The sequence below is a fragment of the Paralichthys olivaceus genome, chromosome 4 (genome assembly GCF_024713975.1).
Source record: "Paralichthys olivaceus isolate ysfri-2021 chromosome 4, ASM2471397v2, whole genome shotgun sequence".
NCBI lineage: Eukaryota > Metazoa > Chordata > Actinopteri > Pleuronectiformes > Paralichthyidae > Paralichthys > Paralichthys olivaceus.
The window spans coordinates 14,220,983-14,248,670 of NC_091096.1; the positions used below are offsets into that span (position 1 = coordinate 14,220,983).

General features: G+C 41.7%; 1 protein-coding gene across 2 annotated transcripts in view; it reads left to right on the top strand.

Annotated features, from left to right (window-relative positions):
* Window positions 1–2,371: 2,371 nt before the first annotated feature.
* The window catches only part of sv2ca (synaptic vesicle glycoprotein 2Ca), a 29,038-nt gene continuing 3,721 nt past the window's right edge, over window positions 2,372–27,688 (top strand). Inside the window, exons 1-11 of one of the 2 annotated variants that reach the window (XM_020101039.2) lie at window positions 2,372–2,722; window positions 7,854–8,665; window positions 18,386–18,566; window positions 19,510–19,661; window positions 24,754–24,887; window positions 25,284–25,373; window positions 26,186–26,296; window positions 26,433–26,521; window positions 26,881–27,045; window positions 27,166–27,299; window positions 27,452–27,658. In XM_020101039.2, coding sequence (XP_019956598.1) covers window positions 8,068–8,665; window positions 18,386–18,566; window positions 19,510–19,661; window positions 24,754–24,887; window positions 25,284–25,373; window positions 26,186–26,296; window positions 26,433–26,521; window positions 26,881–27,045; window positions 27,166–27,299; window positions 27,452–27,658 — 1,861 coding nt within the window. In that variant the 5' untranslated portion in view covers window positions 2,372–2,722; window positions 7,854–8,067. The remainder of the gene's footprint in view (window positions 2,723–7,853; window positions 8,666–18,385; window positions 18,567–19,509; window positions 19,662–24,753; window positions 24,888–25,283; window positions 25,374–26,185; window positions 26,297–26,432; window positions 26,522–26,880; window positions 27,046–27,165; window positions 27,300–27,451; window positions 27,659–27,688) is intronic. The other variant, XM_020101040.2, reaches the window with a different exon arrangement.

The window sequence follows — 27,688 nt, forward strand, 5'->3', positions numbered from 1 at the left end:
GTAATAAAAAGACAGAACAGTCCTTACTTGTGTGTATGTTGATGTAACAAAGAGAAGAGTATAAAGCTTACGAGAGAGGAGGCATGCGCAGTGAAGTGTGTGTGTGTGTGTGAGAGAGAGAGAGAGAGACATTTTAAGCATTGACCTCATAGTGAGGAGATTTTGGGAAAGTGGGGACATTTTGACCGGTCTTGACCGCCCTTTTTCAATGGACTGTTCAATGGATAAGACTTGGTTTAAGGGTTAGGGTCAGGGTTAGGTTTAGGTTTAGGTTAGGAACAGGGTAGGGTAAGGGCTGGCATTTCGTTTTGATGGTTAAGTTGAGGGCTAGGGGCTAGGGAATGTATTATGCCAATTCTTGTCCTTACTAAGATAGAAGTACAAGAATGCGTGTTTGTGTGTGTGTGTGTGTGTGTGTGTGTGTGTGTGTGTGTGTGTGAGAGAGAGGGGGGGTGTACTGTCCCGTACATTAAGCTAAGTGCTCCTCAGCTCTCCAGCACTAGTAAATGGAGTCCTGTGGCTTGAGGGGGGGTTTGTCTCCCAACTCTGAATCAAAGGCAGAGAGAGTCCCAGGCCTCAGGTCACTGCTTCTGTCAATCATCAAATTCAGAGGAAAAAGATAGTTGCTTTTTTTGTTCATGTGTGTGTTTGTGTGTCCTTGCACACTGTCCTGCTGTGTGTGTATGTGTATGTCTTTGTACACATGTTGTGCATCATTTACAATCCATATTCACCAACCTTTGTGGTGAATGTGATGCACAACCAGTGTCGGATGCGTTCAACTCAGTGAGTAAATGCACAACCAGGCTGCACTGTTGACTGTATTTCCTACATGTAGGCCGTTTTAACTTGCAGCGATAGAGATTTAGTTTTTCCAGAAAGTGAGAATAAGAAATCAGATGGATGTGGTGTGTAACATCAAAGAGCTGGCTCACAGTCATTTCTGCAGTGGAGTCTCACTGGTGGCACTGGTACAGTTTGCAGGCTTTAATGACGTGAATACTGAAAGGCTGAATGTCCCTGTGCTTGCATCAGTCCGTCATCTCCTCTTTTTCTCCCTCCCTCCCTTTCTACAGGAACCACTCGCCGGTTTCAGAGGCGTTAGGATCTGACATAGCAGGCACACAGGCAGCCACTGTCTCACACTTTATCTAAAGAGCCTACTTATCGCTAAGAGCCTGCGTTAGGTTATGCAATTATTGTAACAGAATTGTATAATCCTTTCTGTGGTGTTCATCGATAGTATTACTCCCTCTGTGGTCATCATTTTCAGGCACAAGAGGACTGAAAGTGTTTTGTTGCACCTAATTGCATTCGAGAATCAAGGGATTTAGTTACTGCACAGTCGTCAAGTTAAGCGTGTAAATAAAAAAAACATGCTATGAAATTTTTTTTTTGTGAACATAAACATTAGCCCCAAGCAGTTTTACTGGCACTGTTGTGTAAAATGAGAATAATGAATGTGGTTATATGAATTCTGAATGAGGTTTTATATGAGCTAATTCAGGGATGCTGCAGTACAAATGCTCAACTGCAGAACCCTTCTTTCATTGTATTGTCTTTTTTATCACACTGTATTTTCATCTGATGACAGAGGGAGAGCTCCTCTGAGAACTCATTGATCCAAAGTTACATTTATATCTGCTCTATTCTGGGACGTGTCATCAAGCAACAGGGGTCCTGCATGGCCCTCAATGTATGGCAGCGGGTGAGCAGGTTACCAACGTGGTCATTCAGCTGTGAAGAAAAAGTTTAACTTCAACCTCAAGCCTAGAAACTAGAGGCACATACCTCTGCCAAGACCCAAAGGTACCTAAATTCAATAAAGCTGCACTAAATCGCATATACACCCATGAACATCAATCCCTTACACATGCATGATTTTTTCATCAACATCCAGGACTTAATCTCTGAGAATTCACCCTGGATCCATCCCCTGATGATCTGCACCAAAATTGTAATGGTTCATAGAAAGAAATTACCCTAGAGAGAAAACTCCTTATTGGATTTAAGTTCCTCTGATGTTTTAAAAATGTTTAAAATGATATATATATACTTTATTAGCCTCCATGTCATGTGACCGACTAACATCAAACCAATGTAAACCATTATTTTTATTTGCTCCTAATACTTCTGATATTTTATATGGATATTAATATTTTCCACGTGTCCTGTATTGTCTTCTTGTACACATGCACAAGTGAAAAACTTAATGAAGCTTCCTTTTCCCTAAGGTGTCTCCTCTTCCTCACGCTGACACTATTGTCCTGCGCTGAGATAAACAGTCATCGTTCACGAACCAGTGAATGGATGAAGTGTGTAGTCTGCTCAGATCGGAACTCTCCTCTCTGGTTCTCGCATCCGCGCGTTGCAGCTCCACGTCATTCAGTCACCGAACCGGAATTACCCGCATCACTCAATGAAATACAATTATTGATTACCCTGCTCTCCCCCCGCCTCCCTCCCTCCTACCAGCACCACTCTCTCTCTCCCTCTCTCTCTCTCTCCCTCCTCTTTTTTTCCTGAAGTGCTGCAGCGAGAGGACTGCACCGGGGGAGAAAAAAAAAATCATTGTCGTGCTGCAATTGCAATAAGACAACACATCTGATCCTATTCTGCACATGTAAAGAAAAGAGAGGAAGGAAGCACACAAATTTGTTTTTCGGAGTCTGGTGCAATGGGTTTCCATCAAATCACCCCACTCCTCTCGCCATAAATGACGGTAAGTGCAGACTTTTCTCCTCTGAAAACACGCTGACCAGTGTTTGCTGTTTCACTCCTGTGTAATCAGCTTCTTGTGAGTGATATTGTGAAGTTACTTGCATCTTTTTTTTCCAGTGAGATCTCCCACTACCATGGAGGCTGCATGGGCACACGCAGGGATTGCTCATTATTTATTCATAAGTTTGTGTATCATTTGTTAAAAGTTGTTTCTGGGGATGTGTTTTTTTTTTTTCTGTGGGTGCAATATGCTCCCTGTAAAAGTAGAGACAAACTGGCATCATTAGCTGGAAATAAGCTACAAGCATAAGAACTGATATAACTGAATATAATTAGTTTCAGCAACTCCTGCATTATTTCAGGGAGACACGGAAACCTTTAAATTCAGTTTATACTATACATTCTGTTGTTAAATATTGGCTCTATGCTGCATAAATAAGTATTACTTGTATTTTCTCTACTTGAACAGTATTTTGCAAGCTTGAGATGTTAGTTTGGTTTATGAAATCTGACTGGAGCTCATGATTTACCCATGTTTTTCTGGAGGTATAGTTAAATACACGAGTTTTGGTTTGCTGGTTGCAGAATGTGCATGTTGTATATATGGTGCAACCCATGCAGCCACCTGCCCTGGGGCAGTTAAAGCACTCTGCACTACGGCCAAAGAGAGGAGAGGATGCTGGGAGCAGGCAACTGACTCATCCGTGAATTGCACCTCGAGAGACAGTGAGCGATTGACAGGCCCACAGCCGGTGAACTGGAAATCTGTGGCAAAGTGCTTTGTCTGCAACGCGGAGGCTGCTGTAGTGTGGTCCTGCTGGGTTAACAGTAAAGGTGCCCATCAATGGGAAAGCATTAGATGACGAAAAAAAAAAAAGGGATTGCAGGTTGCAGAAATAATTCAAGTGGGCCAATTTTCAAGTTGATGTAGAATCTTTTTTCTTCCATGGTAAACAGAAATCTCACTGTGATCCTCTGCATCCAACCCCATCTCCTTCTCAAGCAGCTCCTGATCTGACCTGACCATTTTGTTAGTTATGCAGCATAACATTTTCAATCCCAGTGTCTCGCAGTTGAAAGGAGGAAAGGTGTCAGAGCAAAGTGTTGAGTGCTGGTATTTTAGGGGCAATTAAACCCAACAATTTAAATAACATTAAATAATTCCCTTGTCATCCTTGCATCTGCTATGATGACTTATAAAGACAGATTTCCGTTCTTAAAATAGGCATGTTATGTTTTATATCTCCCATGTAGAAGCACTGTATTGTGTCAGCAGAGAGGTCTTTTTCAATCGAAGACAAATCTTTTAATTATTTCTGTCTAATGCAGATTCACAGTTGTGATGACATGCTTTCTGTATCCTTTTTTGTTTTAATCTAAGAATTCACAATATAAAGATGAACAGAGGGAGAAACCTTTCTCCTCAGCAAACCATGGTACAGAAGTGATTGGAGTCAATGCTAACATTATCAATGCTAGCACTTGAGGAAAAGCAGATGCCAACCTACTCCAGCTTCATTATGTATGCACAGATACTTATTGATGCATCTTTAAGATGTAACAGCATGGCTTACAATCAGCTGTGCCTCTGAAGTCTATCTTCTGTGGTGGAACCATGTCGAGGAGAGACCTGATTCTCGTCAAACGTTTAATTCTTTCCCCTGATCATTGGACAACCATTTTATTAACCGCATTAGTATCTTGGTAATAATACCCCCCACCTCCCCTCGCACCCTCCTCCAAGTCAGTAATGGCCTCTGTGTTTGATGAAATCTCTTAACGGAGGACGTCCCAGGCTGACTGGGCTCCTGCCTCCCAGATGAGGTCATGGGCTCTCCGTTCTGATGGGATTACATGCGGCTCTGCCCACTTAGAGATTGGACCTGCTCCTCTCTGATGCTAATAGAACAAACTGGCCGTCGAGCCGGTGTACTTGCGCGTGTCTTTGAAAGGACAGGACAGTGACAAGTCAAGCCTGACTGAGATGGAAAGCATTAGTGAACCTTATACAGGCCAAACTCTTATTGGTTCAATGCATAATGCACATAGTATTTAGAAATAAGCCAGAAAGCTAGAGAATTTCTGCAAAGCAGCACACATCTATTATCACATGAAGTTGCAGTGTATGGAAATGGTTTTGCATAATTATGTTTTTGTTCTTTTCTCGACCAGAGGAGTGCATTTAGCCAACATATAGGCACTATTGATTTTCCTTCAAGGTCTCATGAAAAGTATTTGTCTCTTCAAGCAGTTGTGGGTCAAACAACCTGAAATTCTAGAGCAGAATTGATTTTTTACTGCTTATTCTAACAACCTGCTCATACCAGTGTGTTTGTTGTAATCAATCTTTTGACAAAGAGCACTGCTTGTAGGAAACTCTAATTTTACCGATATATGCTTTGTTAGGTTTTAGGTTCTTCTGACTGAAGCTGTTCATTACTATTATAATAACTGAGTTAAAATGGACAGAGTTAACATACATTTTTTTACTTTTCCGTATTTCTTTCCCTGAGTTGGATTCTTTTTAACACCAAATCAGACCGTGTCTCTAATCTCCTCATCCGTCTGTATCTTCATGCATGAGGACGTTTAGGGCCAAGTGGCCTGACCTAGTGTTTTTTTCCCCCAGTATTTTAAAGAGGTTGAAGGAAAGCAGGAGCACCATCCATCATGCAGACAGAGGGTATTGCCAGAGCAATGCCTATTTTCAGCCATGGTCACATGGTTCATATCGCAATGCTACACGCACCATATTAACTCCAATTATAGAGCATGCCCTGGGTTCAGTGTAGATACTGCTACTTTATTCTTCTCATTAACTTGTTCTATTGTTATCAATAACCAAGTTTAGTGTGTTTAGTTGTCTTGATGGGAAGAAATGAGAGGTGAACAAAATGTTAAGAATGTGAAGGTATGATAAAAAATGACCAGGACTTGGTAGAGAGCTTGTGTGAAAACAACTTGATAGATAGATTGGTCTTCAAATGCAGAGTAGAGATTTTGAAATCTATGAATGTAAAAATGTACAGGTACCAACAGAGGCAAGATGGAAGTGAAGCAAGAAGATGCAGGATACATTTGAATGCAGTGGTGTAAAACTAGAATGGCCCCAAATTTCACACACATAAATATCAGGTACCCAAATATTCCTATTTTTTTCATCGAGATCCATGAATTATTCCCTCTGGAAATTGTGAAAATGTAAAAAAAATGTCACATGTGCTCACCGTAAATTAAAAAAAGCAAACTTGTGTGATACCCAAGAAAAACTGATCCCAAAATAATGAATTGCATTCAATCAGTGACACTGAACTCTGACATGCCCCTAGCAGGGTGTTAGACCATTTAGTTTACTTTGTCCCTCAACATTGATTTTGCACAAATAAATTGCTAAAAAGCTGTTGCTATGAATCATCCTCAAAGGAGGATGTCTGTGGCGCCACCGGTGTCACTGACAGCATTAAAAAATGATGGGCCTGTGTATAAAGGAGTGCACTCATAACTACAGAAGTCATTCAATGAGCCAAAAGAGATTAGTGGAGTCACCTTGAATCAGCAGTGTCATTTTGCCCAGTAAAATGGCATTATGGGAGCTGGAGCTGGCCCTGTGATTTGTGTCCTCCTGACAAGGCTTCAGTGTTCATTATAAAAGGCTGTGGTGAGCAGCTCCTCAGACACACGGGAATCGCACACACGCCGGACAGCTCTGACCACACGCACACGCTCACACACGAAACAGTTGGGACCATCTCCTCTCTACGTCTAAGTATCTCTATCTTATCCAAATGTTTTATATGAAATTGAAAAATTTCACATTTAACCAAACTGAACTCACAGTCATGTTGCATTTGTTTAACACTGGTTGTGTCCCTGTGCTGTCACAGATAATGCAGAGAATAAACAGGGCAGAGCGAGGCCTGCGGAGGCAGCGTGATGATGAACTGTAGATCACAGTTTGAACACACAGGAAATCATGTTACATCATTCACACTGTTAGGCCAGGGGTCTCCCTCTCATCAGTCCTGGCCTTGCCAGATGGGAAAGGGCTTCCCCATCCAAGTGCATGTTTTTAACACGTAAACTGAAAACCCCCGGAGAGAACACGCTATGCACGTGTGTGACACGTGCATGTACATGCATGGACAGCACTTCCCATGGGACATGGCTAGGGCATATGGGAGGGAGACCCCATGTCTAACAGTGTGAATCATGTGAGTGTTCAAACTGTGATCTACAGTTCATCACGCTGCCTCCACAGGCCTCACTCTGGTCGGTTTATTCTCTGTATTATCTGTGACAGCACAGAGACCATTGTTAAACAAATACAACATGAGTGTGAATTCAAGTGACAAAATCCTCAATTTCTCACATTACATGAAACATTTGGATAAGATAGAGATACTTATGAGTAGAGTGGAGATGGGCAGAACTGTGTGTGTGGTATGTGCATTGTTCAAACTGTCAGACATTTGTGCAGTTCCCATGTGTCTAAGCATGGTGCCGGTGGTCATAACTGTTCTCTGTGTGTGTGTGTGTGTGTGTGTGTGTGTGTGTGTGTGTGTGTGTGTGTGTGTGTGTGTGTGTATTTATCTACGTAGCTACACTTGACCATTTCTCCTTCCCTCCTCTCTTTGCAAGGATTGAATATGACAGTGCCGTTCCGGTTGGATCGTCAGTCCCATTATAATAAACCAGCTCTTTATTGGGGGCAAATTGATTTTGAGGAGAGCCTTGTTTATTAGCTTCTGTTCCTCGGAGCTGATCATGAGTCAGCAGATTCAGCGTATACGTGGAAAAATGCTCATCTCTTTCAAAACTGCGTCTAACTCATGAAATAAAGATCAAGGAGTGTCTCTGGAAATTGAATGTTCATTTTGAATAAAAATTGAACGCTTTACAGCCAAAGCCTTTTTTCCTGACATCAATCCGAATGATTAAAAAGGCCTATGCAGAATGGCAGGTGAATGATTAAAGAGTGTATGTGCTGTCTGTAAGATGTCACCCGTAAGTTTAAGATAATTACAAATATAGTAAAGGAGACATGACTGAACATCTAACTCTCTCATCTCCCTTTTCTCTGGTCTCCCCCTCTTTTTTTTACTGTCTCTTCCCCTTCCCCCCATCTTTTTCAGCCAGGCCAATGATTGCCACAGCCATTGTGGGTTATCTCCTGTGGTGACTGCAGACTCAAGAGTTTCCTTCCCTGCTGCATCTTCAGACCCACCGATCTCACCATTCCTCCAATCCTCCCTTCAGCGTACATTCACCTCTCTTGCCCCTCTCCCCCTTTTCTTCTTCTCCTGAGTATCCATCGAGGCCCTGTGAAAACCTTCCTGCGGAGCCAAAATGGAAGACACTTACAATAACAGAACTTCTCTGGTTAAGGGGGCCAAAGACATGGTCAAGGAGGCCAAGCGGCACGCTACGAAGAAAGTAGGCAAGGCGGTGGACCGTGCAACAGATGAGTACTCGTCCCACCGCAACTACAGCCGATTCCAAGACGAGGAGGATGAAGATGAGGATTTCTACAAGAACCCGCCGCGGCAGGATGGAGAGGGCTACCATGACAATGAGGAGGGCTCCAGCGATGCCACAGAGGGCCACGACGATGAGGACGAGATCTACGAGGGCGAATACCAGGGGATCCCCTCAGCAGGAGACAGGAAGCATAAGGACGGCCAGGTGGCGCTGGGGCAGCCGGTTTCAGATGCCACAAGGGACCGTAAGGAGCTGGAGCAGGAGAGACAGGCTGATGAGGAGGAGCTGGCCCAACAGTACGAGCTCATCATCCAGGAGTGTGGCCACGGGAGGTTCCAGTGGCAGCTGTTCCTGGTACTCGGGCTGGCACTCATGTCAGACGGCGTGGAGGTGTTTGTGGTGGGCTTCGTGCTGCCCAGTGCAGAGACAGACATGTGTGTACCCGACTCCAGCTCCGGATGGCTAGGTAAGGATGCTTATGTATGTGAGTGGTGGGGACTTCGAATTTAAAACAGAAAGTTTCAAAGTGGTGATGTAGAATTTGAAAATTTACTAGGCTGGTAATGCAAAAATGTAAAAGTTTTAGTGTTTTTAGTGCTCATGTTCGGTCGGACATCTTGGCCCCTGCTGCACAGATTTTGACCTTAAAATCGTTTTTTTCAGCAAGTTCATCAACTTTATGGTACAGACAGATTGAATGGATGGATGATCCCTTTCAGAGTCAAGTGATCTGCAAGCGATTAAAAGTGTCGCTTCATTTTCACAATCCGAAAGAAACCACTTTATCAGAAGATGTTATCTTCGGCATGGTAGATAACTAAGCAGTGATAGCACTTACAAAGACAGCACACCTTTTTTCTGGTGGTCAGGGCACTCTTGAATATAAATGTGCAATTTGTCCTACACTGTGAATAGTATACAAGCCTAGATCATAGAGTGTATGGAACACAAGTCTCCACTTCCTCCCACTATCCAGAAATCCAAAGGCCAAAACTGCCTGAATACAGGGAAGCAATTAATTAATCTGTCTCAGCTGTCAGATATGACGTTTCACACCATTTTAATAGCATCAAATAAGTAATTAAAACCAAACCAAAAACACAAACACTACATACATCAGTGTGATAACAAATGATGAACTATCCGTGAGTTTTTTGGTTTGGGCTGCATCTCTACCACTAACATTGGGGAGGCAGGGTTTATCAAGACATTTTGGCTTCACTTTAGAGCAGCAGTCATGCTGTCATCCTTATAGTCAGTCTATCAACTATACTGACATGTTTCATAATTCAGAAACTACATTTCATAATGCAAGAATACAACATTTTCTATTTTTCCAGTTTTAACATGTTAGATATGAAATAAATGATTTTAGTTTGCCTGCTACTTGGAAGAAAGGGAGGGTCATACTACTTTCAGTGGCTCGTTGGTTGACTGAAAACATATCACGTGTTTGTGCTTTAGGTGTCTCACTTTATCCTATAGTTGTTCTCCACGTGTGTGAGGTGTTTCGGTCCACTGGTCTCCGTGCCAGGATTAAGAAGGTAGCTAGTATTCCCTGTGAGCTCTTTGTGTTGAGCAGGAGTCCCAGCAGGCCTCATGGCTGCAGGTGTGTAATCCATCACCACAGAGCTGTGTGCGCAGGGGCTGACTCACTGTGTCTGTGTCCGAGTGGCGAGGACATTAAATCAGGAACGCGGTACCTTCCATACTCACTGCCACAGTCTGACATGACAATACATCAACTGCGCCGCGACATCCGAAGCAAAATTGATATGACGGGGCCAGTTTGAGGGTGGAGGTACTGAGAGGAAGTTTGAAAAACATGGATTTCAGAGGGTGACTGTGTAGATTAAATACTGTCATGATCATGATCTGATTTTACTTATAACTGATGATCATAACTTACTTATAATCACTGCTTATTGCAGATTGGGAGTATATCTGATAAAATAGTTCGACGTGTCTGTGTGGAGTCAGAGATTAATCCTCTCAAGATGTTGTGCATCCTCACTTTTCTGTCGCTTTCCAACTATCCATGTTAACTCTCCTCTTCCTCTTTATAGCCAAGCAACGTCCTGGAGGCATTCATGCTCTACGCTCTGCTTCTCCTTGTTCGTGACTCCGCTCCTCACCCCCTGTCCCTCCCTCTCACCCTATATTCCATGTGCCTCTTTTCTTCTCCCATCCTCCCCCATTCTCCTCTCCTTTCTCCCACTGATTGCCCAGAGGCTCCTCCCTGTTGAGGTGAACATGATTGGTGTTGTGTGTGTATGTGTGTGTGTGTGTGTGTGTGTGTGTGTGTGTGTGTGTGTGTGTGTGTGTGCATGTCTGAGCATGGTCCACATGATTACTATGACCTTGCTGGTATCCATTTGGACTTTTCCAGACTAATAACACAACAGCAAAGTGGTGAGCTGATGTTTTGCAGGTGCCATGGTAATATCTTATCCCCTTGACGTCTGTGAATGATTTTGATGAGGATGCTCACATTTATCATTTGTTGAAGCTTTATTTAACTGAGCAGGACAATTGGGCTATTATTTTATTAGTGACAGCCTCACAATAAGATTTCCTCTTACTGGAGTTGTGGTTGTGGATATAAAGAAAAGTCTTCGAGGGGCACAGGCACAGTTTTGGCAGCTTATCGTATGTTCAGTTTGTCGGTGAAGGATCATGTCTTTGAGCTGAGATGTTTCAGAGGAGATGAGGTGACATTCGTCCAGGTTACAGTTCTGTTGTACTCTGGTTTCATAAATATCTTCTAACTATATAGATTATATAAGACTTAGACATTTCTTGGCTATTAATGCAGAACATTTTGTCTAATGGCTGTCTGTGTATGAACAGGTGCTTGAGAAAGATTTAAGCTTTGGACTTCAATGATATGTTTTTTTTCCTATCCTTATTCAAGAGCATGGTCTTTCAACTTGAGAGCAGTATTTGTTGATTTCACATTTAGATTTTGGTCTGCTTTAATTAAAAATCCCATGCTTGTGCTCAGATTGGCTCAGTTTGTGCTCAAACTGTGTGCTTGCTCTCAAACATTTTGTTGTTTGGACAGAGACAAATATCGCTCCCTGAAACAGGTAATTTTCAAATAAATCAAACATTTAGAAACACAGTTGACCACTGAACATATGAAATAATGAAAACAAATATGAAAACATTTGGATTAAAAAGCTATTTAGTGTTTATTTAGTTCCACCTGAGCTGCTCTCCCACCATAGTTGTGCAGCTCCATTAACCATATAACAGGCAGTGACAGAGGCAAGCTGCACGGCTGGGCGTAATGGAATAATGCAGTATGAAAAACGCAAAGGCCCCAACAGGATGGATGAGTAAAATGCTGATTAGATTACTGAATTCAATTTGGTCCCAGCCATATCCAGATCTTGTGGGGAATCTTTAATGAGACATGAGGATGAAGAGTTTGGGCAGGAGGCGAATTACCGTAAACCCTTTAGATGCGAGTGGACGATGTGGGGAAGGACACAGGAGGGTAAACAAACGTGGCGAGACGCAGTACTTGCAGTGATAAGCGGAGAGGAGGAGGAGAGCCAAGTGAGAGTGGAGTAATGGCGAGAGAGGAGTGGGTGGACTGGAGCAGAGAGGTGGAAGATTGGTGGTATTCAGTGCACCAACAATGTGCGGGAGAGGCACAGCTATCATCTCAGATACAGCAGACAAAGGGAGCGCATCACCCCTATCATTACTTATTTGTTCTCTTAGTCTGTCTCTCCCCTGCTGAGACACCCCTCACATCCCTCTCTTAACTTGGCTTCTTGTTTTCATTTAACAGCCACCTCTCCTTCTCTACTGTTGCTCCTTCCTTTCCTATCTCCACTTCTTACTATCTTCTTCTTTTCCTCCTCTTCCCATACTGTCTTCTGATCTCTGTTTTCTTTCTTTGGCTGCATTTTCCATCTCTATACATTTCTTCTCCCTTCTTTTTCCGATGGTTCCCCTCTGTCTTTCCCCCTCGGTCTGAGTGAGCCAGCTGGCAGGCTTTGCGGGACAGGGTGGTCCAGGGGCAGCTGAGCATGGCTAAACTGCAGTAAGCTCGCAACGTCACTGCGGAGATTACGCTACTAGAGTAGTGCAGCTAGTGTGGGAGAGGAAGGGTGTGTGTGTCTGTGTGTGTGTGTGTGTGTGATGCATTTAAGCATATGGACCAAACCTGCTGCCACCAGCAATATCAGCCACAAGTAAACCATGTCTAACAGCGGGCTCTTATCAGAGCTTCATGGCATCGCTGTATTTTATGTGAATTATTCACAGTCTTTAATGTAATGAAGGTTGGATCATTACTGGTGCTGAGTGAGTCATTTTAAACCCTGCTCTCAAAGCCCCACAATAAGTTACTTCCATATAGATTTCATTGAATTCCTGCCCCCACTGTTGTGACTTAAATATGACAAAAAGCTTCAATCTCTTTTTCTGCGGAGGTGGCAGAAGACAGAGGCATGAATCCGATCAAACTGACACCATGTAGTACAAATGTGATTACACGCTGCTCAGTGTAAAGGATCTGATGCCAGTGGAGCACAGAGGAAACTAAGGCAAAATAAATGAGAGGGGCGCACAGTGGAGGAAGGGAAAATGAGAAGTGAGCCAAGAAATTGGAAAAACGATAGGAGAGGGCACACGCTGCGAGAGAGAGGGAGAAAGGGAGGTAAAGGGAGGCAACAAAAAGCTGAGGAGAGGTGAGAGGGAGATGGAGATGAAATAAGTAGAGATTGACAGAAACAGAGAGAGAGAGAGGGGAGGGGAGGGGAACATTTTCAAAGAGCTACTACAGCGTCGATGTAGTGCCCACCAGGTGAACAGTTGTATGATAGTATCATCATTATGAATAAAACATGACGGGTGTTTTGGGCGATGCTGAGACCGTTTGCACCGCGGAGAGCAAAGAGCATGAAAGCATGAAATCAGAGAAGAGGTCGTGATGCAGCTCAGCGCTCCCACGGCTCTCAGGGGGCTCCACATGTGACAGGACAGAAAACACTGCACCAGGGCCTTCCCCTCTCCTCCCCCTCTTCACTCTGTTTCTCTCACCCGATCCAGCAATTACTGAACTCTCCTCCCTCATAACCCTTTTCTCTCTTTTGTCACCCCCCTCCCTTCTTTGTTGCTTTTGCTCTTTCTTCTGCCGCACACACATTTCATCTGCTTGCATCTGTGCTTGCTCCCGTATTCATTTGAATTTGTTTGTCATCTTCCCTGCTTTATCTGTAGTTCCTCAGTTTAGCCTCACTAGAAGGGATTAAATGTATGTGTGATATTCCAATCTAGAAATTAAATGGACTACTCATGCTGTGGGGATCTTATGGGGACAAAAAAAAGTAATGCAAATCCTCAAATTTCAAGGTGAAGACATGTTATGGTTAGGTTTAGGTTAAATTTAGGTTTGCATCAAGGTTACGTGAAGGTTAGGTGTACAGGTGTACATTAAGGTGAAGTTTGGGTCTAAGTTAACGATAGGTTAAGGGTTATGGTGAGGTAAGTAATCAATATGGTTAAGAAGATTCTGAAGTCATGGAGTGTGTGTGTGTGTGTGTGTTTTCGAAGATCTTATGCTCTATATCTTATCCTGAAAACACCTTATCTTGTCTTTATAGTGCGCGGCGTAATTCCTGCTGAATATTTACCACTCGTAGAGAGATGTGTTTTGACATCTCAAACTGAGTGTCAAGGGGCAAAACCTTCTGCGTCTGCCTGAGAGGTCTCCTGACATCACTGTCATTTCTGGTGGTGCTCAGCGTCTCCACGGGTCATCAAGTCCGAATTCAGCTGCATTTTACACTGTTATGCTGAGACGTTGGTACCAGCTGGCATCCATTCAAGGATATTTGCCTCTAACACGTCTCATCGAAAATACATTTCTGCACTGTAGGAACTCAAACCTTTAGATTTTCACTCTTTCCGCAGTTTCAGAGGCAAATTTCAGTCTTGAATTGAAGTCTATTGATTGTATCCATCTTCTCAGTTGGGAGGCCTAACAAAGGACCCACATTTATGGGTCTACTAAATCAAGGGTGGGGCAGTAGTAGGTGATAGAACCCAGAGAAGGGGTTTAATTTGTTAAAATGCTCTTGTGGTGCAGCCTGATCATTTCCAATGTGTTCAGTATTGACAGATTGACTGTAGCCTCAGCGTCTGTCTAATAAAACATTTCATGGGTGATATATTGTGTTATACTGTTGAAATAGAGTGGATCATAAACCCCAAGTTATCATTAGTGGAGTGTGTGTTACTTCTACAAACATGGAGCTTTACTTAGGAGTAAAATTAATCGCAACACTGTGGAGTATGTGACTGTATCTGTCTGACGTCACACTGAGTCTCACAGTGTGACTCAGAAACAAATTGGAGCCAAAGGAGACGATATTCTGCTGGAAATATGAGCCGTAATTTTCTGACATGACAGGTTAATTCCCCCACAAGCTACTTTCAGGTCTTTTGGTGAGGAGACGTCATCATGTTCTGGGATGTCTGTGCTATTTTTGAGCTAAATTTACTTATTTCCTGGTGCAGACACTGCTGACATCATGCTCTGAGATACAGTGAAGTTGCAGCATCTCGGACTGAACGTCAATAAATTCATTACGTAATGGAATGTCCCGTGAGAGACGTGTTCATTAGTCAACTGTTTTACTGCCTTTATTTTTAATGGCATTTGAGTAGCGAGAATCAGATATTCTTTCTTTGTCTCTTTTGCGCTATTGTCTCAAAAAGAAGTGCATTGTTTTTATGGAAAGTTTAAAAATAAAATGAAAAAGACCCCTGGATGTTTGGTAGAATGACATTTAAATGGGAGGCCAGTGGGTGTTTGCTTGTGCACTGGATATTTAGCCTCTCCTCATTGTGAACTGTGCGGAGTGAAGACTCCCGTTTCATTTAGAGTTGAATTTATGGCACCTTCAGGGAGGATCTAGATGGCTGCCAAATGTGACGGATAGCTGTGTTTTTGACCCCTGAAGCGAGAGAGTTAAACACATATCAGTTCACAGCAGAGACAAAAGACCTGACTGCATCATGGAGAGGAAATGCATTTTGCTATTCAGATTATTGTAATGGGACGAACAACGTGTCCCTTTAGCCAAGTCATATTGTCAAGATATGACGAGATGGCAACATTCACAGTTTCTTCTTTTGGTGTGGACTTAAAAAATCCAAATACCCACTCACATTTATGTGTCTACGTATGGATCTGATCTGCATCATGGACTATATATAAAGATGGATGACACAGCTCCACTTCCTCTCACTAGAAATTAGGCCTAAATAAACGTTTCAATCTTGCATCTGCCGACAAACACAAGATACATAGATACTTAGGACATGCAGCACTGTGATGAAAACTAATCTCTATAATCCCATTCTGCATGTGAATATGCAAAACCTGACTGAAATGCTTCGGCTATTAGCTTTTTAATCTACATTCATATACACATAGCTGAAATAGAGATTAGCCATAATGTCGTCTGGACCTAAGACATCGACAAAAAGTATCACTGTTTTTGTTCAGTGTGTAGAAATGCTTGTCACTCTGTTTATGGCAGACAGAAGACTTGGCCTCGATGTGTACTGTCTGCAAAGAAAGCCTGAAACAGAATCTGATTCATTGTCAGACGATAGTCGATGACCTCAGGACTATATAAAATTATAGAAATAGGTCCATGTCCCATCCAATAACATGGAGGAGGCACGGTTTATGACCTATACTGCAGCCAGCCACTGGGGAGCGATAGAGATGCTTTGGTTTCACTTTTGGGGAGCAATTATACCATCTTTCTACACAATGTATGGTAAGGATGTGAATTGAGACAAAACCTGGAGGGAAATTTAAAAAACAAAAATTCAAAGTAACGGGGAAAAAATCCCTCAAACCGACAAGGCACTATGACAGTGGAGGCTGCTAACCACAAAATACCAGATACAATGTCGCCTAAAGCAGCAACAATGGGCTTCTCCCTCTCAAGAGTAGAATTATGATGATCAGTGAGAGAATTCGATGCTGTTTTGTTGCTGCATTGATTCCAATACTGATGAGAGAGATTATAAGAGCAGAGGACCATTTTGTAAAGTCACCCAGCAGTACTGTTCACATTTATCTCCTCAATGATCACACAATGTTTTCAGTTCGTTACACACTGTATTTACTCAATGTTGGTGTGCGTTACTGCAGCCGAGTGTTTTTACACTGGGTATCAGTTTCACTCTCATCAGTCTGTGCCACAAGTTTATGGATCCAGTCGGAGCAGCAGCAGATTACATTTGGAAACTGTATTTAGCAATATCTTCTTGTCATAATCAAATTAGAAAGTATAGGTCTAATGTGTAACTTGGTAGGTGTGTGTGTGTATCTGGCAGCTATTTTATCCATTTGTCCTTCTTTTCATAACAGCACGATCCTCTATAAATTAAACTTTCCATGTGGAGTCAGTCATTCACATTGGTGAACATTCAGCAATAAGGGAAGCACAAGCTTAATGTTGCTCCATATTTTAATTTGACACTTCACCATTTGCTAGCAGCAGCACATTTAGAGGACACAATTTGTCCTCTTGGCTGTGAGTCAGTGTTGGGAAGCCTTGACTACTTAGGCTGAGATATTTTCAAAATCTCACCTCACCAAGTTGACATTCACTCAGGTCATCTGTTTTAAACTGTCAGTAGGGGGTGAGCAGCATTTCATTATTTTGGGGATTGAAGTTTATACTAACCGAGCCCGACCTGAGCCCAACAGGCATTCTGTTTTTTGGGTCTGAAACCAACCAAGCCTTTTTACGGATTACAGGTGGATGCAGTGTAAAAGTTAAGTTGATAGCCCAACATGGCCAAACCTTACCAGAGCCCAGAAATCATTAAAACAATTGTCAAAACTCGACACATCAGAACCTGATTGGATATCCACCCTCATGTCTGAATGTCTTTAACTACTATACATTAACATGTAAATGTGGCTGTAAACAGTATTTATATATATATATATATATATATATATATATATATATATATATTATATTATACAGTATATATTGTATTTCATTTGATATTTATTATAATTAACAAGTGACCATAGAACCACTTCACAGACTCAACACCAGAGTATGTACTGTCCCCTTTAGCTCTACTGAGCTTCATGAAGCAGAGAACAACCAGATATTTCACTCATGAGTTGTTGTAGATTAAAAAACAACTAAAAGTTTAATACATCAGCCACCTTGTGACCCCAAAAAAGTTATTGCAGGTTTAGATTATAAATAATTACATGATTAAGTGAGAACTGCCCTTTACTCTCCACTTTATCTTACACATTATACCAATTTTCTTTATGTGTTTGTCTCACCGTTATTTACTGTTGCGGTTGTAACAATGCTTTACTGACTATCCCAGGTTTGTTAGCGATATGTTACAGTTCACATCAGAGCACACGAGTGGAATTAAGTTAGCGTTAGTTACCTTTGTTATGTTGTAGATTTAGTTAGTTTGTCCCTTTGTTCAGATCCATGCTGTTTCAGAGGAGGCCGCCCAGCACTTCCTGATTTTTAAGGTGTTTGTGATGTCATGGATGACATCACTGAGCCAAACCAAGTGTAGGGTTTTCACTTTAAATTGGAAAGTTTATTACGTTTACTCAAGGAATGAAAATGTGTTGGGATTTTTAACCTTATATACAGTTATCCAGAAATGTAAATTTCATTTGTATTCAGTGTCCTGTGCAGCTCCACCTGCTTTGTTGGTTCTGGCTAAAGCAGTGTAGGTGTGTATTGAACCCCCTACAGGCATTAAGAAGCTGGTGCATTGAGTCGATGTCCTGAGTTGTTTACTCTGTTTTGCACCGTAAATAAAATATTCACCTCTGAGAAAACAAGAAGTCTGCTGCATCTGCCTGCCTATACCTCCTTCCTTGATGTTTGACTCTGACTATCTCACAAATTAATAAGGACTGTAATGCTAACACTGTTCCTCAAGGCGATGTATAGGTGTGTGAAGATAATAAAGTAATGTGGAGAAAATAAAACAAAAAAACTGAGAGAACACTGGCACCAAAATCATCTCTATGAACTCTCCAACTGTTGGGATAGGTCTAGATAACAAAGCATGCAGGAACATAGAGATGCACTGTATATTAAGACAAATAAATATCACAGCCCCTTTCTCCTCCTTCTCTCTCCAGGCAGTGTTGTTTACTTGGGGATGATGGTTGGTGCGCTCTTCTGGGGAGGGATGTCTGACAAAGTTGGCCGCAGACAGATTCTCCTCATTTGCATGTCCACAAACGGCTTCTTCGCCTTCCTGTCGTCTTTTGTCCAGGGATACGGCTTGTTCCTCCTTTGCCGTCTCGCCGCAGGTTTCGGGTAAGTCTTGATATAGTGGAGGTCACTCTGGGGCCGGTGAGGACGGTCAACAGGACGGTCACACTGTCTGAACATATGTCCGAAATCAAAGCGTGCACCACTGCCAAATCAGAAAGAGTTAGGAATTTATCAATGAGTGTTTCTGTCTTATTATTTTTCCCTTTGTTGATTTCCACTGAATAATTTTGAAGTTGAGAAAAACTGAGAGCAATTTTCTTTAATGATTATTTGAAACTTTCTCTCTCACTTCTCTATAGATTCTGACTCTTTAATCATCAGGGGGTTTTTTTTCTACACCTGTCTGTTAAGGTTTCTCTCCATCCTAACAAATGTAATTTTTTGAAACAGTGGTGACTATGTCACAAAGAAAACTTTGATCTATATTCAGACAATCTTAAATTAACCTGTGAAAATGGAAACTCTATCAGATGGCGTTTTCATCCCCTTGCAACAAAGTACAGACGGTACAGACAGTGATTTATTGTGTCCTCTTCTTTGTCAGTGAAGCTGTTCCTCTAAGAGCTAATTTGGTAATTGCATCTGTATCATTGTCCCCAGAGACATTCAGACTAATTGAAAAGGCTATTTCAACCTGCCAATGCAACGTATGCCAGTCACAAGGATCTTTTTTTTTTTTTTGTATTATCTTTTGGGGATAAGTATGCTTACTTTTATCTCTTTTGTAACATTGAGCCGTCATTGCAAACATTACAATCCCAAAAATAATTGGCAACATGTGAAAAAGCTGAATAATGTCCATTAGACAGTGTTTGATACCTGTTGAAGGAACCACAAAATTTGGGGACCAGGCAAAGCATGTGAAAGAAATAAACTGAACCTACTGTATGTGAAAAATGTCAAACATAAGGTTTATTTCCTTCCCTGTTTTAGGTTCTAGCTGCCTTACTCCCACTCACTGTTCCATTCTCTGTGGTGCTTGCAGGATAGGAGGTGCCGTGCCGATCGTCTTCTCCTTCTTTGCAGAGGTGTTGTCCAGGGAGAAAAGAGGAGAGCACCTCAGCTGGTTGTGTATGTTCTGGATGATAGGAGAGATCTATGCATCTGCTATGGCCTGGGCCATCATACCACACTATGGTGAGTTTACCACAAATTATCATCATCAGTGAGCACCCTGAATGTGAAAATTCCCAGTTGTGTGTTGTAAATAAAGTTTTATCTCATAAAAGCTTTACAGGACAAGTGTAAGAGTACAGACAAGATGTAACTTGATGCTGAGCTCCTGACTGCTGGGTTAAAAATCTGTCAGGCTTCCATGAGGATCAATCACTTAATAGCTTTGAGTGGCTGCAGGCAGGGAGAGGCAGAGGTTAGGAGATTAACGTATGCATGGATACCACAGAGCAGACGCACGCTGAAAGGGTGAGGGCTGTGATTTATGACAGCACTGCGTCAGATATCAGCTGGACTCATCATAAAAGGAAACAAAAAGAAGCGAATGGGCCTCTCCTCCTTTCCTCTCCTCTTCTCCCTGCTGTTTCTGCTGTCCTGCTGTCCCTCCCTTTTACTGCCTCCCCTCTCCTCCTATTTTGTACTCTCCCCATCTCTCTGCCTACCGCTGTCCTTCCTTTTATTACCTCTCCCCTCTTTCCATTCTCTGTCTCCGCAGAGTGTTCTTCTTGATCAAGCATAATTAGGTTTTTCTCCTTGCTCTAATGGGACAAAGCTACAGCTAGAGGTGATTTATGGCCAGACCGTGCTTTAGCCAACTGTGACGTCAGTGAGAGAGAGACAGTGTGTGTGTGTGTGTGTGTGTGTGTTGCTGTAAGTGGCATGGATGATGTTTCACTGTGCTACAATGCACACCCAGGTCTTCTTCAAGGGAAATTGAAGGCAATAACATCTGACACTGTAAGAGGTCATCCGAGTTAAAACACACACACACACACACACACACACACACACACACACACACACAAATGCACATGAGAACACACACATGTTTTTCAATAAAAGACTCACTTGCTGGTCAAAGTGACTCACACACACATGCACACATGGATGCAGAGCTTTTGATCATCCCTCATGGATGTACAGATACAGAAGCACACTGGTGAAAGCAGAGTGAGTCTTCATGAAGAAACTCTGCTGTCAGATCAGCTGATATTGTACTGAAGGGACGGTAGTGGCCTTACTTTGCTCTTATTCCCTCTGACACTCACTACCACTCTTGCCTCCCTCTCTCTGAGGAGGGAACTACGTGTCTTGCATAAACACTCCAGTGCTCACCAGTGGTTTTTATGTTTGTGCTGCAGTGCTCTCAACCAACAGCTCTACGACGGGCAAAAAAATGCATCCCGCCTAGATTCGTTCGCGTCTTTGAACCAAAACTTACTGGTGTCAGCGATGGGTTGAGATACAAGTGCTTCGGCATGGGTGTTTAATACACCATTAGAGATCTCATTTATCTCCTCCACTCGCTGACTCCTAATGTCTCCCAGATGCCCCCCTGCCAGGCTCACAGCTGGAGTCCTGGAGGAGGTCTGCCTGGCACAGATCCTCATCACACTGACAGGAGTGTTTGAGGGATTTACTTGCTGCCAGGCGAGCCCACCACTAAGAGTAACATCATTAGACACTGCTCAGATGTACAAATTAAAGATGAATCATCCCCAGTGGACTCTGCATCAATCGTCTCATCCTTGTAACTTCTCAACTTGTATTATTTTAAAAAGATTGTAGATTATCACTGAGGTCTTCTTAAATGTAAACCACTAATTTTCTGAAAATCTCTATCTCTGTACAGTATCTTGGCCTGGGTGAAGTGTAGCACTGCTGACTCAGTCAACCATACACTTAGTCAATTATGTACATAATCCTTGTAATGAGATTTCCAATGGCATGGGCGAAACACTAACCCTGAGGGGCACGAAGCTGCACTACATATCTGTAGAAAAGGCAATCATTGCTGAACAACTCCTTCCCTTCCTCTCTCTGTCTCACTCTGTCCCTTTCTTTCTTTATTCCTCTCTCCCTGAGTCACTCCAGACGCACACACACACACACAAACACACACACAGGAAATAAATAGATGAAGATTCGGAGGAAGCAGGGGTACACACAGGCGAGACATCATCTGAAAGCCATTACTCCTGGAGTCCAACAAAGCACAAAACAAAAGAACAAAAGACGAGAGTGACACCCAATCACAAAGTCACGTCTTATGTAAATTGTCTAACACATAAGATGAGTCAGCACATATACTGTAAGATTACTCAGCACAAAAGCTCAACTTTAAACTGACCAGTGACGTTGCACAGTACAGATTTTCTGTTGCACATTGTGTAGTGTTCTATAGGCTACATCAAATAATGCACCTCTAATAAATATACAGTAAATACAAAATACATGCATTTTTTCTCTTCTCTCTTAGATTTTTCCCTTTGCTGTTATATATTTTTCATTTCCATCTCTCTGCTCTGTTTTTTGGCTGCATCCACCACTTATAACAGACGCCCACACTCCTTTGTAAATACCAATTTTCTAGTTGATTTGTATTGCTATCAAAGCTGGATTTTAATATGTTGTGAGATTAATTCCAAGCAGTGTTTTTTTATGGCATAACCATTAGTGTTAACCCCCTCCCCACCCTCTGACTCCTCTCCCACGCCTGTTGATGAATAATGGTGTTATTCCCTCTGGAACAGCATCTCCACGAGGCACGATCTGTTGAGAGACGTGGGAGGTCACGACTGTCACGGCAACCCTTTTCTGTGCTTCCTCCCAAAAATTTGGAAAAAATACCAGCACGAATACAGATCTACACATACAATATATTGTTGTGTACATTTGTAATTCCATCCTGGCTGGTCTGGGCATCACTTTAGCCTCACTTGAGTTACATCATATGCATTACTCTGTAACTTTTACATAATAAACATAAAAAAGCAATGCATCAAATAATCCAACATTTGGAGAACACATTTGTCTGCATACTTAAATTATAGCATTACTTTGAATTGAATGTCATATCCAATGCTTTTTTAAGTGTATGAGGAAACATTTTTAAGCCTTTATAATTTCTATTGCTGGGATGTTTTCTTGCAATAGACTGTCTGTCTTTTCTTTTTAGGTTTTAGAAATAACTGTAATTTTTCAAAAGGAAAAGGAAAATGTGCCCTGTTGTGTATGAATGTTTTTTTGTGTTTGTTTGTGCTCGTGTGGGTGGGAATGTGGCATTATGGAATTATGTTAGTGGTGTCAGTGTCATCTGCATATGGTAATTCATGTTATTAATTTCTTTGCTTTTTTTCTCTGTCACTGCGAGGTTTTCTGTATGGGTATGTGTGGGTATATGTACTGAGTGTGTGTGTGTGTGTGTGTGTGTGTGTGATACAATGATTAATGAGTCTAGGAGACTGCCTGTGGGCTGAGATCAGGTGCAACAAGATTTAACTTAGCAGAAAACACTCAATTCCTTTCCTACACATTCAATTAACCTGTCCCTTTGCACCTCTCTCAGCTTCCCCCAGAGAGCCATTCATCTCAGAGCTAACACATCGCTCTGCCGCGGCCACAGTCTCTGTATAAAAAGGCTGCGGTCGCAACACTCCCCATCTTTTATTTGCAGTTCCTTTGTGTTTGCAGAGTGAGATTCAAAGACATCATTTAGAATTGGCCTCTCAGATCAAGTTGCCCCAGTGATGAGGATACACCACTATAATACATTATACTCAACATCTAATATTAGTCACTGGCACTGCTTCCTAAAAGCCTCATTTCAAGGCTTAGTAAGTATCATATTTTTATAATTTACTGATGGGAGCTTAATTTATCAATGAATAATACAAAAATGTCAAAGTAAAAAAAGGGAGTGCCATAATATCTTAAATGCCCATTCATATATTTTTTGAGCTCAACAATAACTTTGAGATTAAAATGAGATACTTTATATTAGGGATTAAAAAAATTACGATACCAACATGTTGGCCGATATACTGTATATATATTTGAAAAAATTGTCATTCTTAAGATGTCATCATCAAACCTTTTCAACAATGCAATAGAGGCTTGAGTTTTCAAACTTCAACCAGGCATTCTATTATAAATAACAATTAAAAAGACATAATACAAATAAAACCAAATATATAGCACTTGCATTTAGATAATACACTTTTTTAACATAAAATGTAAATGTAAATTTTTTCATCTCTAAAGTAAATGTTTTCACATTGGCGAAGTGATACATTCATCGGGCTCCAATTATATTCAATATTTTGATCTTGTCCAAAACAGTGTTGGCAATGGCAGGTCCTTCTTCATTAAACCTGCACTAATTCATATTTTTGACATGATCAAATAACATGGTTTGATTATGTGCATAGTATGAAACATGTTGCCTGCAGTGACAGAGCCACAGAGTATATCACAGTTTTAAACCTCTTGTAGCCATTGTCTTGGTTTGTAAAAAACAGTGGCTATCAGCAGAGAACATTGTGGGACTCTGCGTGTTGGTAGCTATGTTATAAAGCTGCTTTAAAAAAACAAAACAATAAACCACTTGTATGTGTGGCTGAGAATCCTTCATCATTATTACCACCACACTCTGCAGCAGTTACTCAGCTCCACACTGAGTTTTATAGCATCTTGTAACTCATTGTTTTGGTTCTATTGTTGCTAGATTTACTGAGTTCACTCTCATCTAGCACCAGTTAGAAACCAGCTGGTGAACAGGAAGCTTATAGACATTTCACCTTCCTTCCTCAGTAGCTGATGGAGACAAAAGCAGTGTTACAAAGACAGTGAATATTGAACCCAACATTTGTTTTGCAGCAGGAAATATGGCTAGGAAACTATTGTGTCTCTGTATATGCTGGGAGTGTGAATAAGCAACTACAAGTTCATCGTACTAACATTATGATGGAAATATGCTAGAGCTGTTTTTACAGTCATAAAAAATGCTTCTAGTGTTTGCATTATTTTGTCTATTCTCTATCTATAGTGCAATATAATAATCAGATATATAATCAGACAATTGCAGTGGCCTTGTGTCAGATTACATCGCTGCTGTATAGTCACATATATCATCTTAACTAGACAGATTTAGGATTGTACTCAGCACTTGCGAGAAAATGTAAGATTTGTCATGTTAGCTTCAAGTACTTAAGAGCACTTCCTATTCTGCTGTGTCATCATCCTTATCTGATTGTCACTGTTTCACCGTTAACAGGTTGGAGTTTCAGTATGGGCTCAGCGTACCAGTTTCACAGTTGGAGGGTGTTTGTGGTGGTCTGCGCTCTCCCCTGTGTGTGTGCTGTGGTGGCTCTTACCTTCATGCCTGAAAGCCCCAGATTCTACCTTGAGGTAAACAGATTGACACAGTTTTACGGCTTTCACACTTCTTCTGAATCTGCTGCTGTATCTGCAGGAGTTCCACACCACAGTACCGTGTTATAAACCATCTCTAGCAAAAATACATCAAGCAAATATGAGACATTTTCACACTGATCAGACCAAACCTCAGTGAGTCATCTGAATCGAGGGCTTATATACATTTACCCACAGAATAGAAGCTGAGATCTGTGACAGCAGGTTTTCTGCTGCTGGATAATTTGCCTTTGAAGTAAAGTGAGTCACTGTTGTCGTGACTCTCATCATTTTGGCCCATCTTGAAATCAAAGTCTGTGTTTATGTGCCGCACACATGCTTTATCTCGTCCTCTTTCTTTCTCATCCTCTCCCTCGCTTTCCCTCCTGACAGGTGGGGAAGCACGATGAAGCCTGGATGATCCTCAAACAGATCCACGACACCAACATGAGAGCGCGTGGGCAGCCGGAGAAAGTCTTCACCGTGAGTGTTCGTTTCTGCAGCAGCGGCGTCTCTGCCGGGTTTCCTTGATGCTTAAGGAAGCAAAGAGGCTTATGTTCTGCCACCACTGGGACAGGTTTTTAACGCTTTCACTGTGCGGGATCGTATCTGAATTATGAAGCTTCTGAAAGCTGTTTTGTGTCATTCAGGCTTATGTGCTGCGTGAGCTGCACTTTTGGGAAAGCCTCTTAGTCAACACGTTTCTCAAATTGATCATTTACTGTAGTACACACTGTTGATATTCACTTGTCTGATTCTGATTTGATTTCCATTACAGTTATCTTCTATTGTGATGCTTTCACTCAGATGATCTCACAGAAATTAGTGAAAAATCCTGATACGCATTGTCACAGTTGTGTCAAGACATTAACATTACCCGAATGTAGACTGTGCTCAGATTTTCCTAATATAGTCAGGACTGGAACAGGGGTTGGACTAGGGGGGCACTGGCCCCACCCAAAATCTGGCCCCTGCCCTGTCAGTAGTCTTTTCTTTCACCCTGGGTAATTTCTTTTCTTTCACTTCTTTCTGGCCCCTGTTTGGCCCCTCTAAGGATCCCATATCTGTCAGTATTGTGATTTTAATATTACTTTATTATTTATATTAGGCACTTTTTCTCTATTTACTCTGTATACACTTTATATTATTTTTATTTTTTTAGACTCAATATTTATTTAATTCAACTGTACCTTATTGTATATTGTGCTACTTTACTTACTTCATGATTAATAAAGTCTGTCTTGTCTTATCTGGGCTATGTCTAGTTATACTGTATGTCATGATTCATTTTACAGGTAAATAGGATCAAGATCCCCAAACAGTTGGATGAGCTGGTTGAAATGCAATCAGAGTCTAGCAACCCAGTATCCAAGTTTTTCTTTCGGATAAAGGCTGAAACACAAGGGGTAACTATTTCTATTTTTATTCACTTTTATAGAAGCCATTTATTTTCTTTATGAAACATATTCCTGTCCTCTGTTCCAACCCCAACATTTGTCTTGTGATCACATGATGTGTAATATGTCTCCTGTCTCTCTTTAGATCTATCATAACCTTATGAAGTGCTTCAACTACCCTATGCGAGAAAACATGATGCGTCTTGCCATGGTGTGGTTCACACTGTCATTTGGGTGAGCTCCTTTCTGATGTCATTTGTGTCATGGAAAAGCCAGACAAGTCTAATTTCTTGGCTCAGATAATAGCACCAGGCAGCTGGGCTCGCCGCCATATTACAGTTCTGTCATCTTGATCTCTCTGCTGTGCAGAAGTTGCTGCGTCTCGAAATCAATCAGAGTGTGTGGATCAATACTGATACAGAGATAGGAAGGAAAAGCAACCAGAGAAAAAAAATCAGCTTGAAAACACTTTTTAAAACCAAAGAGAAACCGCAGTTGTCTCCTGTTCTACTTTGTCTGTCTGGCAACTGAGGAAGATCTATCAATATTTTTGATCAAATCCTCAATCAGAATTTGTCTCATTGTGGTTGCAGGTATTATGGGCTGTCAGTCTGGTTCCCTGATGTCATCAAACACCTTCAGGCAGATGAGTACGCCTCCAAAGTGATGATCCACAACAATGAAAGCATCAAGGACTTCACCTTCAACTTCACCCTGGAGAACCAGATACACAAAAACTGCCTCTTTATTAACGACCGGTAGGTCAACCCACCAGCCTGATAAGTGGAGGCAAAAATGTGTTATTTTGAAGTTGTAAATGTGAAGTCTATTATACTGCGATAGAATGTTAAAGGCAGAATTTTACTGTCCTTTTTCAGATTCATCAATATGAAGCTCAAGTCCGTCACCTTCATTGACTCCACTTTTCGTAACTGCTACTTCGATGACGTGTCATCAGTGGGCTCCTTTTTCCGCAACTGTACTTTCATTGATGCTTTCTTCTTCAACACAGGTGAGACACAAGGATTTAAGATTCTTTCACTCAATGCAATATTTCAGATTCTCTGATTCATCGGGGGAAGTTGTGTAATGGAGAAAAAGGAAAGATTCTGCTCGAAAAATTACAGATATGATAGACGAGTGATCAAGCCTGTTCTGTTGCAGACATCTATGAGTCCAAGTTGATAGATGGCACAGAGGTGATCAACAGCACCTTCACACACAACAAGACAGGGTGTCAGATGACTTTTGATGACGACTACAGTGCCTACTGGGTTTACTTCATCAACTTCCTCGGGACCCTGGCTGTTCTGCCCGGCAACATCGTGTCCGCCCTTCTCATGGACAAAATTGGCCGTTTGTCAATGTTAGGTAAGAAAGAGGGGTGAGGGCCGGGTTCAT